This window comes from Phyllobates terribilis, unplaced genomic scaffold, assembly GCF_046119375.1.
Source record: "Phyllobates terribilis strain yellow unplaced genomic scaffold, ASM4611937v1 Scaffold_7__3_contigs__length_470593459, whole genome shotgun sequence".
NCBI lineage: Eukaryota > Metazoa > Chordata > Amphibia > Anura > Dendrobatidae > Phyllobates > Phyllobates terribilis.
In genome coordinates this window covers 65,750,508-65,772,376 of record NW_027362767.1, presented here as the reverse complement: position 1 = coordinate 65,772,376, position 21,869 = coordinate 65,750,508, and the positions used below count along the sequence as shown (strand labels likewise).

The 21,869-nt window shown below is 44.7% G+C and overlaps 1 protein-coding gene across 3 annotated transcripts in view; it reads right to left on the bottom strand.

Annotated features, from left to right (window-relative positions):
- Positions 1–21,869, bottom strand: part of ESR2 (estrogen receptor 2) — an 83,983-nt gene that overhangs the window by 34,608 nt on the left and 27,506 nt on the right. For all 3 annotated transcript variants that reach the window (XM_073638684.1, XM_073638683.1, XM_073638682.1), the window contains 4 exons: positions 14,943–15,059; positions 13,967–14,269; positions 13,577–13,715; positions 4,165–4,298 (listed from right to left, as the gene is read on the bottom strand). In XM_073638684.1, coding sequence (XP_073494785.1) covers positions 4,165–4,298; positions 13,577–13,715; positions 13,967–14,269; positions 14,943–15,059 — 693 coding nt within the window. The remainder of the gene's footprint in view (positions 1–4,164; positions 4,299–13,576; positions 13,716–13,966; positions 14,270–14,942; positions 15,060–21,869) is intronic.

Sequence of the window (21,869 nt, the reverse complement as noted above, 5' to 3'; positions counted from 1 at the left end):
TTCCTCCGGGTTTGGGACACACAGAGAGAACACTCCATGTATATGCAATGACCGCTTAAAGAAGCTCCACATGACTTTGTCAGAAGTTGTACACTGTGCCTCTTGGCTTCGCCGTACTAGCTACAGAAAACTAAAGCTGCTGGAAACAGTCCATAGAACAACCCAGCACCAACGGAAGTAGTCTGCTATCCAACTGGAGGGCAACAGAAAAGACGATCCAGAAGGAGGAAGACCAGAAACCCACAACACAAATGAGGAAGGTGACTATAGGCTTGGAAAAGGAGCAAAGCTGATCTAGAAGGACCACTTATACTAACCGAAAGAGGCAGAGTGGTCAGGTCCAGCCATAGAAGATAAGAGCAGCCCTGAAAGGATGATGGGACGCCCCCATTGACCTCTGCTGCTGAGTGAGTAGAAGTTTTAAGCAACATCCTGCTACTGGCCACAGTGCACTGCCCCCAAAAAACTATCTGAACTGCAATAACAGTGACGAGAAAACACTGGTGGAGTCAATGTCATCTGGTGCCATTGTGTCACCCTGGCCTGGATGCCACAAGTATAATAAAGCTGTGTCTGAGAGCAAGGGGGAGGTTCTCTAGTCAGGGGAACATTAGCATGCAGTACCTCCTGTCTCAGGCCAGTAGGGGGAGCTGGCTGCCCCTATAAAAGCTGGTGCTGGGGGCAGGGTTAGGGAGGACTGGATGACCTGTCTCAGTACTGAGACGTGTCCCGGAGCAGAGCAGGGACAGAAAGTTGTATTGCACCTAAGAGGAAGTGTGGCAGGAGGAGAGCCACAAGCCAGAGACAAGAGGCGAAGTGAGCCAGTCTTGGCAGATAAAGGACTTAATTTACCAGACTTTGGTGTCTGAGGCTGGGAGGATTCCACATCCTACAGCAGATAACCAGTCCGCAGGGGACTGTATATTCCTTGGCCTAAGAAGCCTGGAGGCTCTGCCACAACAGAAGGGACCAGCACAGCCGTACCAGGCCGGGAGCAGAAAGGAACCCACGTTTCAGGCCATACAGGCGAGAATACACGGTGAGCTCGGACCGTGGGCTGTTACCCTATCAGGAGGAGATAGCCAGAAGGAGCGCAGAAAGCACAGTAGGCCTACACCCTCACCCTGACCAGGGTCAATTTCCCCATTGCTCTCAGACATCCAGGTCCCCTCCTAGCCGGGACTGTTTGTGGGTCAGTTTACCTGTTCTAGTAAAGACCCTGGACTGCAACCTGTCGTCTGTGTGCTCCTTGCTCCTCCAGCACTATCAGCACTGGGACTCTCACCACCATCACTCCCACCATCCACTACACTGCCCTGGGGCCACACTCTTCCCGTGGCGAGTCACACCATCCCAGCTGCATATGACGCGCCCCCTGGGCCTGTGCTGCGCAGGGGGATACCCGGAGCCGGATCGCTGGGGGTTGTAGTCCTCCGTGGCGGTCAAACCAGTGGCAGTCCTAGGTAATAACAATGTCCGACTACGCCACCCGTGGATTGCGGTCAGTGGGGACCGCCGCTGCGCTGCCGACTGCTGAGGCTGATGTTGTGTGCGCAGCCGAGTATGGGATAACTCCCCACGGGAGAAGTATTGCCTCAGGGCAGCTAATGTGGATGATGGGAGTGATGCTGTGAGCGTCCCAGGACCGATGGTGCTGGTGCGGCGATGAAACACAGAGACTTGTAATTGCAGTTTCCAATGCTTTACTCACAGTTGTTATTCTGGTCACTTGTGCACATGAGGGACCGCCTGAGCCGTGCGGCGTTCACCAGGCAAGGGACTCGACCAACTCCCAGGCAATTCCAGAGCGTGGCACAGGGCTCTCTTCCTTTTCTTTCTCTGGCCGTCCCCACCAGTGACCCACCTTTGTCCAGCTCCCTCGGGCCTCCTGTTGGCGAAACCTATCTCCGGTTTCCCTGACCCTATGCGGTATGCTTTCCTGGTGGATGTAGTGAGGGGTCGCACCAAGATATAGTAACAACCTCCGGTCTTTGGCTGAGGAATTTGTTGCCTCCACCAATTTGGGTTCCGGTACCCTGTTCTGCCAACCCTTCACCCTGTATCTCCTCTGGGCATATGGGGTTCCTTCTGTCCTCGTGTCTCTGGGCCTTTCTCTGTGTTCCTTGCTTCCTTTCTCCTCTGTTCCAGTTCCTTTCTTACTTTCCTTTCCGTTCCTTCTCCTCTCTCTTTCTGCTGTTTCTGGCCTCCACTCCAGGCCTGCCTCTGGAGCTGGGCCCAGACTGAGCCACAGCTCCCTGTCAGCCCTCTCTGGCTGAACCCCTCTCTGAACTGGCTCAACTGACTGACTGTCCTAAGATGGTGCCCACCTTATATACCTCCTTCTAACACCCGAGCCCAGGTGACTTGCAACCAATGGGCTCCTACCTATGCCCAGAAACCCACCCCTATCTGCTCCTACAACACTGGGTATTCCACCCCCCGCCCCACTCCAGCCAGGGACAGATGCTGTCGTGCCTGCACTTCTGTCTAGTGGGAGCACCGTTGACCTGTCCCTCGGAAATGGGGTGTGTGTGGTGCATGCAGCTAAACGAGTCCTGGTCCACACTGCATCCTTACCCGGGAGTGGAATATCACACCTCTGGTTCGAGGTGCAATACCCCTGTAGCAGCCGAGCCCTCGGGGTGCTACACATACATCATCAGCCCCAGCGGTCTGCCTTGCAGCGGCGGTTCCTAATGACCGCAAATCCACGGGTGGCGTAGTCGGACATAATCAACAGCACATAACGGACTACCACTGGCCTGACCACCCTGAGCCACGGAACCGGGTTGCCACTACTACGCCCACCGTTTCCCTATTGCCCGGATCAGAGTGCCCCACGGCTCAGGGGGCGAGTCACCATCATGGAGGATGACTAGAAATAGCACAGATCAAGTTGAGCCAGGTTACAAACGTAGCTCAGCTCCGACTGTATGGTCATCTGGTTTTCAGTTTGGTCATATTTTTAGATAAACGGCAATAGAAATTATGGTTGATTGTTCATTATTAGAGATGAGCGAATGGATTCACAGAACTCAGGTCCAGCTCCGAGGACATTATTGTGCGGCTGCTGGATGGGAGGCCCATGAACCGCCTCCTATTTCACAGCATCGGTGGTTACTCTTGTGATTAACCGGCCAGGCACAACATCGTATAGATGTCACACCACAGCAAAAGAAGCGTTTTTTCAGGGCTGGCCTTCAGTGGCCACGGACTACTGATCTGGCCACTGGACCAGGGTCCTGCAAATTAATTTGCTCATCTCTAATCATAATCATACACAGTTCTATAAAAAAAAAATTCAGGTACCAATTTTTTTTTAGGAATTTAGGGTATTTTAAGGGTGCTGAATTTTAAAAAATCCCATTACTTTTGCTGAATTGGTTCTAGTTTTTGAAATAATTCATTCATGAAAATAATTCATTCCCCCAATGTGACTTGTGTGTGATAACAAATGCAATAGCTTTTGGTCTTTTGATTCTTTACGATGCTAGAAAAGTGACTTTTTGAAGCCAGAATTCTACTGTAATTTGGAGGAAAGCAACCATGTTTTTTTCTCTAGTTGTAGCCAATTTAAGATGTAATGAACACCTGGAATCTTTCATGATCTTAAAATCCATATAACACCATTCTCAATAGTTTGATGAAGATGGTGCCGATGAAAATGGTGCCGATGAAAAAAAGCGCTCCTCCTCTGCTGCTATATACCTGAGGAAGTGGACGGGACGATTTGTCCAAATAATATACTGTTAATATTATACATCTTTGGCAACACTGTCTTCACGGAGGAGCGCGGTTTTTCATTGGCACCAGCTTGATCCAACTATTGAGAATTACTAAGATCCCAAGTAGATTTGTGCCTGCTGCAGCACTTCGTCACATTTTATCCATGACTTGTGCATTACACAACTCATAAAGGTGAGCGTTTTTTCTTTTTACCTTCTTGGTTGTTATTGGATAACAGCGCTATTTGCGCCCCTTTCTTCACCTTTTTCATATAACACCTTTGTCAACCCACCCAATGAAAGATGGACATTAGACCCATGGTGAATAGATTGGACCCTTACACATTGGGTCTGATTTTTCAATACAGTAATACTGAAAGATTTTCAATGCCATAGCGATATCTTTTAAACTATGCTATGACAGTCTAGAAATACTCACTGGAGTTGAGAAGGATAAGGACCTTCAGACAGAGATATTCTCGGTGTTGAAGTTTTAACTCTCGTAATCTTGACGTTGTAGCTAGCAGCATATCAAAGATTTCCAATATTCCCTCCACACATTTGCCCTCATCCCTGTAAATACAGAGCATATATATCATCCAGATGTGCAGTTTATTGGGATAGCGCCACAAACAGATAATGAGCAGATCATTAGGATAAATATACAAAGTGCTTCATGACCCTAGAACAAGGCCCTACTGACTTTCATGGGACAGTAAGGGTAAGTGCACACACAGTTTTTGGAGGAATTTTGGTAGCAAAAACTCTCCATATCCTCCTAAAAACTTTGGGGTTTTAACTCAAAAAAAGGTGGCATCTGCCAGCAAAAACAAATGTCTATATGGAGCTTTAGAAGCTTGAGGCCAAATTCACATTGTATGTATTCAAGGGCCCAAAGCCAAAAGGGTGCCTCCATCACAAGGGTATGAGGCATACGAAAAAATATATATATATCTGGCTGTACAGTAAATGCATTTTTTTTTTCCATTTCTTGGGTGCAACCTTTATAGTTCCTATTTCCCAACCTTTAGGATATCACTTTATGGAGAGCCAGAAAGAAACTGTCTAAGTGTAGCGCACTTTTTTTAACAGTTGCCTCTCACTTTTATATACTTTGTAATTTGGAGTGGAAAAGGCTCAAATGATTCCTTTCATCACACCCCAAAATTAATATAGATCCCAGAGCTAAAAAAAAAAAAAAAAAAAACACAGCAAAAAACTGAACTCGGACCAGATGTTGCCTGTGGTGATGACAGAGTAGAAATCAACCTGGTATTTCTTTCTAGTGGAGGTCCAACCCTTGCAGAAAGGCAGCTTGGCAGGAAAATAATTGGGGTTCCCCAGTAGAAAAGTGTCATCACATATCCAAGCCCTTTCCACTTCCTGCCGACTCCAACTCAAAAATATCTCTTGGATCTGAACATTCCTCAACCACGAATCTGCAAAAACACTAGTATACCTGCTTATCTCCCGCCTCAACTACTGCAACCTCCTGCTCTGTGGCCTCCCTTCTACCACTCTCGCACCCCTCCAATCTATCCTAAACTCTGCTGCCAACTAATCCACGTGTCCCCCCGCTATTCCCCGGCCTCTCCCCTCTGTCAATCCCTTCACTGGCTCCCCATTACCCAGAGACTCCAGTTCAAAACCCTAACCATTGCATACAAAGCCATCCACAACCTGTCTCCTCCAAATTTCTGTGACCTAGTCTCCCGGTACATACCTACACGCAACCTCCGATACTCACAAGATCTCCTTCTCTGCTCCCCTCTTATCTCCTCTTCCCACAATCGTATACAAGATTTCTCTTGTGCGTCCCCCCTACTCTGGAGCTCTCTACCCCAACATATCAGGCTCTCACCTACCATGGAAACCTTCAAAAGGAACCTGAAGACCCACCTCTTCCGACAAGCCTACAACCTACAGTAACCCTCGCTCCACCATACCGCTACACTACCAGCTGTACCCTCACCTACTGTATCCTCACCCATCTCTTGTAGATTGTGAACCCTTTCGGGCAGGGTCCTCACTCCTCCTGTACCAGTCGCCAACTTGTATTGTTCAACATTTACTGTAATTGTTTGTGCTATGTATATCCTTTCACATATAAATTGCCATGGAATAAATGGCGCTATAATAATAATAATAATAATAAAAATTGATAGTCAGTCATGAGGGTCACTGGTTATATATGGGGCTACAGAGAATCACAGAAGGCGTTCAGTTCCAGCCTGTACTGCTCTTGGAGTAGTAGACCAACCCAATGGCATGAGCGTATCATGACTATATAGAAAGTTTTAGTATTGCCACCAGAGAGCGGCTTCTTCCTAATATTTAGATACCGGGCAAAGTAAGTGAAACAATTCATTGTTCTGGTCTCTGGACGAAGGAAAACCACACGATTCTACTTAGACTTGTTAGCAAGCCAAGAGTTGCACATCACTAGAAACATCAGGGTTAAGGTTCAGAAACCTGGCAATGTAATTTAAGATTGATATTAGTACAAGTGTCTTATCAATTTATGTAGCAAAAAGCAGAACTCCAATGTCCAATACAGAGGAGACTTTGAGCTAAGAAAAAAATTAGAAGATTAACAGAGAAGAAGCCAAAATGGCTTTAAACAGACTGTACCTGGCAGCTGGCTGAACGATTGAACTTTGTGTCATTGGGGAGAGCGATTAATGTGGTACTTTGGTCAAATCCATTTTACGTATAAGGGAACATCAGTTCTTGGAGTCCCAAATGATATATTACAAGAATAACACTCAAACAGGTTATTCAAGTTTGATCGGTGGTAGTGGTGGCTCAATGCCTATGGGATCCCACGAAGGGCCAATATCAATGCCTACCATCTATGAGGATATGGATACTTGGGAAACAAATGCAAGTTATGGAGTGGGCATATTAGCTGGTTGGTAATAAAAAAAAAGAAAAATATCCTCCTTCCCAAGAGCCTTATAAGTATCGAGGAACTGTGTGAAAAATTGGGGACAGTGTGAAAAATTTAGTGTGAAAAATTGGGCAGTTAGGAACTGCAATGTTCCTAACTCAACCTCTGATTTTTCAGCTTGGTGAAGGCATACAACTATAAATTAGGCCCAGGCCTTTAAGAAAAAGTTTACAAAATAATTCTATAAAAAAAAAAAAGAAGAAAAGTAACTGTCTTCATCAGGATAACCTGCGCTCATTCCCAAAAGATCTGTTATGGATGTTTCATAATACATATTTACTGGAACAACCGCTGTCAAATCCGAATTGACCCTCTTGTTAAGACAATGTGGAGAATGAAGAATATTTCAGCACATAATTCCCAATCACAAGAGGGTTCACGGGAGGAAACAGTGGTTCAACTAAAAAGGCAAAAAAAAAGCTGTAATTTGCAAGTCATTCAAAGGAAATTGGAATAGATTCTGAAATGCAGAAGAAGCTGCAGCACATGGAGGAGCAAATTAAGAAATAATGAGTTGTCTTGTGAGCGCTCTCACCATGGTTCAAAAGGATTTGAAGATTTTGTTATCATGACATGGAGCTCAGGGTTTTGCCGCACGGATCGCAGAATTTACTTGTAGGAGGGATATCTTGGCGCAGGGCGGTGGCAAGGATTTTTAACAAGTGTTATTTTGAGTGTAAAAAAGATTTAATAGGATGTTTGTCGGGTAAACAGCTATCAGCTAATAAGAAGAATGAGTCACAGGGAAAACAAGAAACCTTATCTTCACAATATTCCATCCTTATTTAAAGGGGTTGTAGGAGATCAGAATACGGCAATAGTGCTCATGGCCTATTCTCAAGAGTGGAGCTGTTTCTGAAAGAAAGCTGGTGAAGAACAATTTTTCAGTGCAATTTTTAGGGGTTTAAGGGGGACTCATTTTCCATCAGTGCGATGTCTGTGTGCGCGATGCACAAAACACTGACCATTATTAATCTGTGTGCCAGTGCACATGAGTGATCTTCCATTTGGACCCATGGTCCGCATGGAAAAATAAATAAAATAAAATGCACTACTCTGGTGCATGCAATAGTGCAAAGCTAGTGCACCAGTTCACGATGTGAATGAACGCACAGAGCTGTGGATGTGACTGACCCAATTTTCAGCCCAGCATGAACTATAACTGTCCTGTCACACAAAACCTGCCTTTTATCCTCATAAGCTAAAAAGAGGGTTGTCCAGGACTTCTATATTGATCACCTATCCTTTGGGTAAGTCATCAATATCAGATCGGTTGGGTCTGACATCCAGCACCTGCCCTGATCAGCGATTTTCAGCTACTGCCAGAGGTACAGAGCCCAAAACACCACAGCTCAGTACACCGTGTAGTGGCCATTCTCAGGTACTGCAGCTCAGCTCCTACTGAAGTGAATAGAAGCCGAGCTTCAGAACTTGACAAAAGCCACTACATTCTGGCTCTGTACACTGTTTACATCCAACCTCCACAGGGGCTTAAAAAGCTGAAAAGTAGGAGGTGTCGAATGTTGGCCCCCCACTGATCTGATATTGATATTCTATATTGGTGATCAATGTAGAAGTCATGCAGAACCCCTTTAAAATTGCATTTGGTGCACATATCAAATTAATATGCCCAGGAACTGTCCTCATTCTCATGTTCTGTAACTTGCTGTCTACACTTTTTCAGTGTGTACTCCATTTTCATCACCATTCTACCAGCACTATAGATGTTGGAATGTCCATTCCCTCACTTCCCAGCATGCATTGCTTCTTTCTCATCTAGTCTGATTTTCTTTGACAGATGGAGCAGGAGCACAAAGATCCAGCTACACATCCCATCAAGACATAAAGACCCTCCCAAACTTCCTGTAATCTTTGCTGCTAGATACAGATTACACTTGGCAACAGGCAGTGGACAGCAGGTTACACAGAGGACACACCTAGAGGCAGGCACTTTGGAGTGAGTTTTCAGGATTGACATATTTCCACATTTAGAGATTTCCAAATTGTCTATTTATCAAATTAGATCAAATTGTTGGAAACTACAGAATGTGGTCTCCAATATAAAAAGTCAGTGACACATGGGAAAAAGGAGGTCTCGGAATAGGCAAAAGAGGGAAGAAAACATGAAGCTGCAGGGTGCAAGCCATGCCAAGGTTATTACATTACAGGAAAAAGTTTTATAATTGGCCAAAGCAACGGATGACACCCAAAGTGGTTTTCCACTACAAGTCTAGCGAAGTCTAAGCAGTGACTTCATTATTGCATATTGTATTCAATATCATTGAGGGGGTGTTATCCCACATTAAGCATTATTTTACAATACTGGCAGACATTTTTTTTGCAAATGTCTTAAGGAACTTATATACATAACATTAGATAGCTGTTGGCTGAGGGATTGTTTGGCCAAGAGCCTCCATAAACTGGAATGCCCGAGTTGGCCAAGCGCTCCTGTGTTCTGTAGGAGAGTGCCACTGTTAGGTTCCTCAGACTCCTCTGGCGGAGGCTCATCTCCGGCTAGATCAAAAAGATCAGCTGCTGAAATTCAACCGGATCCTTCTCTACCCCAACATAGTCTGTTCTGTGAAGTGCAGGAAGGTCCAAATGCACATTATTCTGATGGCTGATCCTGCCAATATTGTTGACTTCAAAGGAAGCCATACACATTAGTCTAAAGTTGGATAATCCCTTTAACATCTGTTGGTATCACAATATCTGAACATGTCCCATGTATTCATATGCACCAGGAAATCTCTTAGCCTATATGCCAATCATAGACATAGCCTCAGTCAGTCGATGGAGGCCAAATTGTCATGCCTATTTTTACTATATAGTATATGGCAGCAGACTACGCCTTCCTATTCATATACATATGTACACAGCCGGGCAGGCTTTAAGAGCACTCACTTCATGGACCCTTCATAGTAACTTTTCAAAGACAATTTTAAGCTATCTCCTAATAGACAATGGTGACATGTCTAGGACCACTGCCAATGGTAGAATGAATTGATAGCAATGCCCAAAAAGTACCACACCAATTTAACTTCTTTTGGGATGGGCCGAGGGGCAAATGCCCCCCAGGCCGGTCCTCTAGCAGAGGATTTGGGCCGCCGGCCATCAGCCATCGCCTCAATACTGCCGTGGTCACTCTTCTCTGCACGCACCCTCCCATCAGGTCGCGTGCTCCCTTCATGGGAGGGCACACAGCCTGATGGCAGGGCGCGCGGCCTGATGGCAGGGCGCGCGGCGGCCTGGTGGCAGGGCCATGTATACTGTGTGCAGCACTATGCGGGGCCATGTATACTGTGTGCAGCACTATGCGGGGCCATGTATACTGTGTGCAGCACTATGCGGGGCCATGTATACTGTGTGCAGCACTATGCGGGGCCATGTATACTGTGTGCAGCACTATGCGGGGCCATGTATACTGTGTGCAGCACTATGCGGGGCCATGTATACTGTGTGCCGCACTATGCGGGGCCATGTATACTGTGTGCCGCACTATGCGGGGCCATGAATACTGTGTGCCGCACTATGCGGGGCCATGAATACTGTGTGCAGCACTATGCGGGGCCATGTATACTGTGTGCAGCACTATGCGGGGCCATGTATACTGTGAGCAGCACTATGCGGGGCCATGTATACTGTGTGCAGCACTATGCGGAGCCATGTATACTGTGTGCAGCACTATGCGGGGCCATGTATACTGTGTGCAGCACTATGTGGGGTCATGTATACTGTGTGCAGCACTATGGGGGGCCATGTATACTGTGTGCAGCGCTATGTGGGCCATGCATACTATGTGCAGCACCATGCAGGACCGTCTATACAGTGAGGAGCACCATGCAGGACTGTGTATACAGTACGGAGCCCTATGTGGGACCATTATACTGTACGGAGGACTATGTGGGGCCCATTATACTGTAAGGAGGTGTGGCGCCCCTGGGGGTTCGACCGCCACAGGGATGCTGCACCTCTTTAATGGGGTGTGGTATCTCTCCTTCGAGGTAAGGATGGTGCAATCGTCAGGACCCCACCACTACATCCAACACCACACTTCTCCCACCTGCAGAGGGGGCTAATAGGCACCAGCGTGCTGCACCTTCCGGGATAAGTGGAGATTGGGGAACCAAAAGATAGGGGGAACCATGTACTGGGTGAGGGTGGAGGACGCACATGTAGGTTACACTTAATAATTCATATTTAATAAACAGCCATCTTGGGCTTATGGTCTTTTGATTGTGATCTTCATCACTAAACGTGGCTTTCTGTGTGAACCTGCAGTTGATGGGGACACGGTCCTCGTACTCTGGCCTTGAGTCGAGGAGCGGGCAACAGTTAACGGTTGTCTCTACCCAGTCAAGGTCCCTACCCAAGAAAGCCTGGAGCTTAGGAGTCTAGTTCCACCGCAAAAAGGATCCCAGGGGGATGCAGACGGAGCGGTGTACGCCACCTGTCCTCGCTACTCTGGCCTAGTCAGAGGGATTCCTGCTGCAAAAGGGGTACCGGCCCCTGTCTGACTTTGCTACTCTACGTCCTAGTCAGGGAAGCCCGGAAGGCTCAGTGGATCCCACCGGGTAACGGAGTGGAGTCGCCACCCGTACCCTTGCTCTGTGCATAGTCCAGAGGGAGACCCGGCCTTTCTACACACACGGATAGGAGAGGACTTAATTTGAAGTCTAGGAACACTTTGGTGCGGGGTCCTGGCTAAAGCACCTGAATTACTCGGAGGTTGTCGGACCCCCGGTCCTGGTGGCCGCAGAGCCCCGTGAGAAGCAGGGAGAAGACTTGCAGCTGCATGCTCTACCGTGAGTAAAACCCTGGAAGTCTACCACTATGGCCTCCGGTCTCTTTATTTCTGCACCGCACAGCACAGCACCAGAACTCCTCCACTACGACCCCCTCCATCCGCGTCTCTGCCCTGAGGCCCTGCTCCGCCTGTGGGGAGTAGTATCATCGTCGGCTGCCACAACATCCTGCCTCAGAGTACTGCCGCAGCGCTGGTGGCCTTCACCAGGTACCACAGGTGGCGTAGTCGATAGCAACCACTCAACCCTGATAGCCCATTACTTTTTATGTGACGGCCCTGGGCACGGAGCGGGTCCAGGCCACGGCTACAACCCACCAAACATCTGACCTGGCTCCGGGTACTCCCCCCATCTTCCCAGGGAGGGCTGCGAGCGTCACAGAGGACTATGTGGACCCATTATACTGTATGGAGGACTAAGTGGGGCCCATCATACTGTATGGAGGACTATATAGGGCCCATTATACTGTATGGAGGACTATGTGGGGCCCATTATTTTGTATGGAGGAACATTTGGGGCCCATTATTCTGTATAGAGGACTATGTGAAAGCCATTATTCTGTATGGAGGACTATGTGGGGCCCATTATTCTGTATGGAGGACTATGTGGGGCCCATTATTTTGTATGGAGGAACATTTGGGGCCCATTATTCTGTATAGAGGACTATGTGAAAGCCATTATTCTGTATGGAGGACTATGTGGGGCCCATTATACTGTATGGAGGACTATGTGAAAGCCATTATTCTGTATGGAGGACTATGTGGGGCCCATTATACTGTATGGAGGACTATGTGGGGCCCTGTATACTGTATGGAGGACTCTTTGTAGCCATTATGCTGTATGGAGGGCTGTGTGGGGATTACAGATGGAGAATTATACTGTGATTGGGTCACCATTCTTTGTTGGGGGGATTCAGGTAGGGAGTACAGTAGGGTCATCATACTGTGAGTGTGGAGGAATTCACTGTGGGGGTATCATACTATGTTTGGGGGCACTTTTGTTTGCATCACACATTATTATATGTTTAATTCAAGGATTTTTATCCTCTGTTAAATTACATATTTAAATTAGGCCATATGCTTTTTACCTAACACATTATAATATTCCACTATAATCGTTATATTTGATACAGAAAAACTTCCTCAATTGTAGACATATTTTTTAATAAATATCAAGGTTGATCCGCGACTTTGTCCAAGCTTTGAACTTTGGCCTCTGTATATTTGAATTTGACATCCCTGGCTTTAAAGGGAACCTGTCACGTCCTAGCTGCCCTCTACACTGCCCCCATTGCTTTGTTAGTGATGCAATGTGCATCATTAACAAGCTTTTTTCATTAAAATTGTTGGCATTATAATGATTTTATAACATTATATACACTTTGTCCTACCTGCTCGTTTTCAGTCATAGGGGTGTGATCCTCACATTCAGTCACTGCTGGCGTCGCCCATGTGTTTGAATATTGCTCCCGGCGAGCGCTATTATTGTGGGGTGCATATTGTGGGGAGCATGCGCATTTCTACATGTCCGGCGCTGGTCCCGCTCCTGCACAGTGAGGCTGCTCATGGGCCACTGCTGTATGCTTGCCCCCTAGGCCAAAATTTGCCAGCCAGCCCCTGGATGGTGGTAGAGGCAGCCATTTTCATCAATGACCAATGATTGTGCCAGGCTATAGCACAATTAATAGAAGAGGGAAACTAAACAATTAGACTTCACAGGAATCATTTAATTATCTTTAAAACAGAAAGAGTTTCCTGGAAGACTTTATATAAACCGAATAATTTGTACCATTCTTGAAGTTGTGATATTTTTTGATTTTAAGAAACCAAGGAGCTTTCTAAGCCCTCTTGAAATGCATTACCCTGTCTTAGAGAAAAGCTTCCTCTTAAAGGTTCTTGACGCAGATGTGGAGCCAGCAAGGCTTCACACCTCCCCTAATTGTATCGCAAGTAAGAAATCACGGGCTGACTAATTTTCAAAAAAGTACAAAGAGTTGTCCAATAACATTTTTGAAACTTCTAAATTATTTTAGCCGAACCACTAGAGAACATGACAGTAAAAATATGTAAAATCATTGTAGTTATATTAGGAATTACCTGTCAAGAGCTAGATCTGGGGCAAAGATTAGTTTCCCAGGTTGATCAATGGACCGCCACATCAGACCCATCATCAAAACCTCCAGCCAACAGCTTTCCAGTAGCCGTACTTGATCATAGAGGCTTAACTCTATAAAACCTGCAAAAATAACAAGTCTTTATCCAGTGGTGTAACTTCAAACTTGTGGGCCCCAAAGCAAAATTTTCCAACAGGACCCAAACTATCAAAGGTCTTTAAGAGACTTTTTGGGCCCCCTAGACCTTAGGACCTAGGTACAACTGCAGCCTCTGCACCCACCATACCAAAAATTCTGGCTTTTAAATGGAAAATTGTAGAATTTTGTCTTAAAATCAGGCTCCAGTAATATTGAGAGAGAGATTTTTTCATACCTGGGATTTTCTTGGCCCAAGCGATCATGTGAACCAGCTCCTTGTCGGCGAGTTTAGTTAGCGACATCATCATGGACGCCTCGGTGAAGGGCTTACAGGGACGGTTCATCAGTAAAACATTCGGTGGTTCAGCTTCAATGAGAGACAAAACAAACTGTTCTGGGCCAATGGAGCAGGGGAGGACGTCTTTTACTCGGCCTATAGTTTCAATCACTTTTTTGTTTTTCCCAAAACAATGCATCTGTTCCTCAGAGTGACGCCGATGACGTATGATGCGATAGCCGCAACGTTCACGCCTGGTTCCTGGTAACAAATAAGCAAAACATGAAATTAATTTTTTTATAGATATTAAATCGCAAAATGTATTTAGGCCAAGAAATACTGGAGGAAGGGGGAGATGGACAGGACAAAAATACCTAAAGTGGCAACTCACAACCCACTGTAGTTTTATGTTCAGGCTCCTAAAAAGTTGATAGAACTTTCATAAAAGTAAAATACAAAGAAACAAACTACTAGTAGGTCACCTTACTACTCTGATGTAGCATGCAAAGTCAGCCACATTTTTCAAGCATGTTGGGTTGCAAGAAATGTTCCCAATATGGTGCTGGGTTTTGAAAAGCCCAGACAGAAGGGTCAAGTATTTTTTCCCTCTCTAATACTCGTTGGCCATTTTCCCATCACCTTGCTTGCTTATGTTACTTCTGAGTCCTACATAGGTTTTTACCACCTAATAACAAAGGAGATGGGACAAACTAGAAATGGCCCCTCCAAAGGTTCTACAGCAACTCTAGGTTCTACTCAAAGGTTCTACGACCTCTATGGTTCAGTATCTGTAGCCTTGGGTTTTGCCGAGTCGGGAGCTACTTAGGGAAAGGTACATTAAATGGGTCCAACTTGTTAAAATTTAGTGCAAAATTGCAAGGGGAAAGCACAAATAAAAATAATTATAATTCACTATGCAAAAGAAAAACCTCACCACATTTCATCATCCCAACTTCAAAGCACTTGCGCAGACGACATGCTTGGCAGCTCTTGCGCCTGTTTTTGTCTATTGTGCACTGGTTTGTGGCGGGGCAGATGTAATCATTATGTCCTATAAGAAAAATAAAAAGAACAGTGTAAAAGTTATCACCAGTTTCCTAACAAAGCACAAACCTGAACATTTAATAGGGTTTGCCAAAGTGTCCAGGATTTTGCAGTTAATGCCTTTTGCTTCGGAATTGTTCTCGATCACAGACTATCTGTAAATAATCTACATAGGGCATAAAAGTCACCAACGATCTGCTGACACAATGTTAGAGGAGATTTGGAGCTTTGCCGCTATTAAGATTAGCATAAAAGCTGTATGCTTCACGGCATGGGTTTCCATAGCTGAGCAGCTGCATGCAGCCTTACATCACCAAGCACAATGTCAGATATCGGATGGAGTGATGTAAAGCCAACACCACCGGACTTTGGAAACGTGATCTGTGGAGTTAAGTGTCAGAAATTTGGCATCTGATGGACGAGTTTGGAATTGACGAACGCCAGTAGTGGATTGAGTCAACTGTCCATATAGCGAATATTGTATTTTTTTTAATAAAGGGCAGTTTTTTTGCTCAAAAAGGTTGCTTTGCCATTTTTCCTGTTTTGATATGTTTTTGGTCTAAGCACACCTATATTGGCAAAGGGCCACTAAGCACGGTATTCAAAGAAAACCTACATAGAAAATGTGCAAGACTCAATATACTTAGAAAATATATTTATTATGTTTTATTAAATAAGGATTAAAAACAATTGGAACATACAAAGATAAGACATTAAAAGTACTAAAAATCGGTGAGTACTTGTCACGCAAGGTGTGGGAAAGACTAAGTGCAGCACAATGGAAAGAGGGAAAGGGAGCCCAGACTCTAGGGAAAGGGGGGGAGGGGGGGAGTGGAGACTTCCTAGGTTGATCAAGCATCACCCTGTCTCCACCAATCGCCGCACGTGTTCCTCGCCCTGTCTTTCCCTGGCTTTAGGCTCAGGCTAGGGAAGGGAGAGGATGAGCACTAATCGATCCCCACTGAACACTAAAGACAACAAGGGGGGACAAACAAGGGAAAATTGCTTAGCTTTAGTCGACTCCAGACAAATGCGCATATGTCCCCCAGCACCACAGAGGAAGAAGTACTGCTCTTGCTCAAGCCTTCACAAGGGGTAATAAATATCGCCAGCACCTCCCTCTGGCACACAGCAGGTATTTATACACCCAGGCCAGGGTGTTAATTAGCCAGAGGAAGGTAGCCGCTGGGTCCTAGAGACAGCCTCTAAGAAGATGTCTGTAATGCCAAACAAAGAGATCTCCTGCAACCAACTTCAGGGTGACTGTCTGTCACTTCTGACACACTTGTCACAGTACTAACATCATCCACTCAAAAAAAGAGATACATAAAAAAATATCTAATGAAAAAAAACATGGAAAATACATATATAGTCTCAGCATTGAAAAACAGGTACACCCATAAATATATAAGCCCAAAATGGTGAATTTTAAGCATTAAATATGAGTATACCTAAATATGTAATATACAGTCATGGCCAGAAGTATTGAGAATGAGACAAATAGTAATTTTTCCAAAGTTTACTGCTTCATTTTTTGTAATGGCAATTTGCATATACTCCTGAATGTCAAAGAGTGATCAGCTTAACAGCAATTACTGTACTTGCAAAGTCAATATTTGCCCAGAAAATGAACTTTAACCCCCAAAACACATTTCAACATCATTGCAGTCCTGCCTTAAAAGGAGCAGCTAACATCGTTTTAGTGATTGATCCATTAACACAGGTGTGGGTGTTGATGAGGACAGGGCTGGCGATCAATCAGTCATGATTAAGTAAGAATGACATCACTGGACACTTTAAAAGGAGGCTGGTTCTTGGTATCATTGTTTCTCTTCAGTTAACCATGGTTATCTCTAAAGAAACACGTGCAGCCATCATTGCACTGCACAAAAATGGCCTAACAGGGAAGAGTATCGCAGCTACAAAGATTGCACCTCAGTCAACAATCTATCGCATCATCAAGAACTTCAAGGAGAGAGCTTCCATTGTTGTCAAAAAGGCTCCAGGGCGCCCAAGAAAGACCAGCAAGCGCCAGGACCGTATCTTAAAACGGTTTCAGCTGCGGGATCGGACTACCAGCAGTGCTGAGCTTGCTCAGAAATTGCAGCAAGCTGGTGTGAGTGCTTCTGCACGCACTGTGAGGGGGAGACTCTTTGAGCAAGGGCTGGTTTCAAGGAGGGCAGCAAAGAAGCCACTTCTCTCCAGAAAAAACATCAGGGACCGACTGATATTCTGCAAAAGGTACAGGGAGTGGACTGCTGAGGACTGGGGCAAAGTCATTTTCTCTGATGAATCCCCTTTTCGATTGTTTGGGACATCTGGAAAACAGCTTATTCGGAGAAGAGGTGAGCGCTACCACCAGTCTTGTCTCATGCCAACTGTAAAGCATCCTGAAACCATTCATGTGTGGGGTTGCTTCTCAGCCAAGGGAATCGGCTCACTCACAGTCTTGCCTAAAAACACAGCCATGAATAAAGAATGGTACCAGAATGTCCTCCAAGAGCAACTTCTCCCAACCGTCCAAGAGCAGTTTGGCGCCCAACAATGCCTTTTCCAGCATGATGGAGCACCTTGCCATAAAGCAAAGGTGATAACTAAATGGCTCATGGAACAAAACATAGAGATTTTGGGTCCATGGCCTGGAAACTCCCCAGATCTTAATCCCATTGAGAACTTGTGGTCAATCATCAAGAGACGGGTGGACAAACAAAAACCAACAAATTCTGGCAAAATGCAAGCATTGATTATGCTAGAATGGACTGCTATCAGTCAGGATTTGGTCCAAAAGTTGATTGAGAGCATGCCAGGGAGAATTACAGAGGTCTTGAAGAAGAAGGGGCAACACTGCAAATATTGACTTGCTGCATTAACTCATTCTAACTGTCAATATAACCTATTGGTACTCATAATATGATTGCAATTATATTTCTGTATGTGATATAAACATCAGACAAACACTAATAAAAACCAGAGGCCAGCAGATCATGTGAAAATATAATTTTGGTGTCATTCTCAAAACTTTTGGCCATGACTGTATATGGATGGGAAAAGTGATGTCACATACAGTATAAATAAATAAATCTGCACATTGGCATTTAGAAAACCTCACCAATCACAGAAAATGCACCAGATGTGGGTTTCGCATCAAGCTTCATCAAGGGGTGTCACTGTGCATATTTATTTATGTCATTACTTCTCCAATCCTTTTTTTTTTCTTTACATCTTTCTGCTTAACATTCACCATTTTGAGCTTATATTTTTATGTGAGTATCCATTTTCAATGCTGAGACAATATATATATGTTCCATGTTTTTTCATCTGATTTTTTATGTACTTGATTTTTGAGCGGACGATGTCAATACTCACCGATCTATAGTACTTTTAAATGTCTGAACTTTGTGTTTTCAATTATTTTTTATCATCATTTAATAAAATTTAATAAATAATTATTTGGTCTAATAAAAAAACTTTTTGGCGCTCTATTACAGAAAGTGATAAGTGGCGCAGGGAACCCTACTACAAAAGAGTATATTGTGCCCCCCAGATAAATGTTAACCGCTATTTAGGACAAGCACAACACATGCTCGGCCTGTGCCCGGTAGGCAAGCAGTCTGCACTAATGATTCCCATGGTGGACAATTATCCAGGGATTATGATCCACCAGAAAAATTGAAACAATGTGCTCACTAATTAGGGAGGAGGAAGAAAGGCAGGATGGCGGCACTCCAAGACAGGCTTTTTGCTCTGGACAACTTATCGGTTGGAGATCAAGGAGGCCACCTACTGATCTTGCACTGATCCTTGGCGGTCAATGTCCTCGATTAGCTTGCCTTCATGACTTGTAGGTTGTCATGACTGTGCTTTGTCAGAAGAAAAGTGAATGGTCCACAGACCGGGAGGGTCCAAATGACTAGGAGCTAAAGATCAGCACCGGACTCATGGGCTGCATCCATCTACATGTCCTGAGCTGCAGATTTATCTGCCAGAAGCCAAAAAATCTACAAATATTCATTGAAATGGTTCCTTTAAGGAAGTCCGTCAGGACATTTTTACATCTGGAAGTGGTGGTATGGCTCTATAGGTGCTCGTCTCCCAATAAGAATGATATCTTTTCTGTAGAGATGCATAAGCCATATGCAAATCAAGCTGGAAGTGCACAGAGGGCGTGTTAATGACCATAAAAGAAGCAGTCTAAGTGCACTTTCAGGAAGAGTTTTCAGCAGGTTCCTTATCATTAGAGGAAGGATTACAATGACTGACAACACAGGATTCACCAATCACCATAGGCGATGTCACAGCTCCCCCTCATAATGACCTTTGTACATGCTCATTAGATGCTTCGATACAACAGATTGACTCTGACCCTGTCTATTGCTGCTAATGTACATGTGCATTTCCTGAAAAAGGAAGTATGAGTCTAAAAAAAAGCCCCAGTGGCCGGTGTGAGTATTGCAAGATTTCAAATGTTTAATATAGAATGTAATATGGGGAAAATATTTAAAAAAATACATTTTACGCAAAAAAAGCAAAAATATAAACAATAGGTTTATTTTCTGATGATGGCTTCTCTTAAAAGATATCTACTTTTACTCTACAATTGACTGCCAAATGCAATGTTCTGGAAAAGAGAGTGAAGGGTATAAAAAAAGTTGAATTTCAGCAAAGACATGACCTATATTCAGCCGCCGCTCATTGTAACACGCAGCATCCTTGCATTGGTTCTCGCACACAGAACAATCTCTGGACAGAGAAGAATTGTCTCTCTGTGATTTCAGATGTTCCAGTATAAAGTCTAAACCGGGACGTGATGTTTCTAATTACAGCTCTCGGAAGTTCAGCGAAATCCACAGGTATTTCTAACTGCTAGAGCCGCTCTGCCGAAAAAGGCTAACTGTAGATAATGTCCTTTCTGCTGCCCTTTACAAGGGCTTCATTGCCAGAGCTTTTAAAGTGCAAGATACATTTTCTAGTGCAGAACTGTCGTACACTGGAGGAGAACATCTGCACAACCAAACCGGAGTCAGAGGACATCCAAAGTCCAAGCTGGAGCTCCACAAAAGCGCGGAAAGCTGCTCTGTCTCAGCCTCATATATCAGACTGCGGCTCCTATTATTCTGATTAGCTGCTGCTTATAAGCAGAAGCCCACCACAAAATCACTACCAGGCGTCATTTATTAGACTGGTGTCTAAGCAACTACTAAATCGGCATCCACTTTTGCTATGCTCCTTAGATCCTGACATGTTAAAGCGAATCTGTCACCAGATTTTTTTCTACCCCATCTGAAAGCAGCATAATATAGGGACAGAGACCCTGATTCCAGTGATGTATCACTTTACTGGGTGCAGCAGTTGTGATAAAATCACAGTTTTCTCTGCTGCATGTCTGGCATTTCTCTCAATGCTGAGCTCTGTATAACCCCAACCATACCACTGATTGGCAGCTTACTGTGCATAGCAGAAAGCTGCTAATCAGTGCTGGGGGAGTGGTTGGACTACCTGACAGCATTGTTACTAATACTCTACTAATCCTGTTGACAATACAGTGCTTTTATCAAAACTACAGCTGGCAGCCCAGTAAGTGACACACCAACAGTAACAATAGGTTTCTGAGAGGGTTTTATTTTTTACCGGATTTTGGGTCCGGGATTTAGGATCGACCAAAAGAGCCTGGGTGGGAAAGGTCGCTCCCATACTCTAGGGGTTTTAAAGGTCTAATATCAAGTAGATGGGTTAGCTCAGCTGGCATCAGCGTCTCAGCCTCTACATTATGCTACTCTCAGATTACATAGTAAAAACCTGGTGACTGATTCCCTTTAAAAGGAGTTGGACAGAAGATTACTAGCTATATCCTATCAACTATTTTTCCAAAATGTTCTGAGATAAGACATCTGTGGAACATGGACCGAGTACGGATCGTGATGTCCGGACTGGTTACGGATCTCCTGACTAACTCATCAGTCTCATAGGCATATATGAGACTTTGAGTTTGAGTCGGTCCAAACATCAGTCTGTACTTGGTCCATGTTCCACGGATGTCTCAATTTGGCGTTTTTGCATAATATTGCTGGTGTCAAGGGGTCTTAGAACTGGTACACCCTCCACCAATTATGAGTGCAGGGATCAAGAGTCACCTATTTGAATGGGTCAGTACTAGTAGTCAAGCATGGCCATCACATTCAAAGTCTGTAGGACTGTCGAGGATAGCTGACACCAGTACTTGTCCATCATCTGCAGATCTATAGAGTTTGGGCACAGCAGCAGTGCACATGCTCGACCATCCAGCCAAGAGCGGACTCTTGACCCTTATTCTTGTGATTTGTCCCTTTGGACAGGTGATCATGGAAAAGTATAATCTTGTTGCAAATAGTTAAAGGTTTTACATTCTATATCTTCAAAGAGTCCAGTAGTTTATATGCTATAGTTTCTGGAGTATCACACATGCACTGGAGCCAACTCTTATAATTGAGACACCGGCAACTGCATGCTAAATATATAGCCGTTACAAGAATATGTAGCATATTTCAGTTCTATTGTATAATATATGGAGATTGGCCATGTCTAGCTATTCCTGGGTGTCCAACATGGAATTGGACTTTGCTTCCCCCTACAGAAAATAACTTCTCCACAAATCTTATTGCACCCTAGACCGTTGCCTATAGTGGCTAACCTTTAGGGTAATTTCTAGTATCAATTTCTTATAGCGCTGCCATAACCTGTTATAAAACCACGGAGAGACCGGTGATTATAGCAAACTATTTTATAAATTGGAATTTGCTGAATTAAAAATTGAAGTGACCGCAGTACTGAAATACGACAT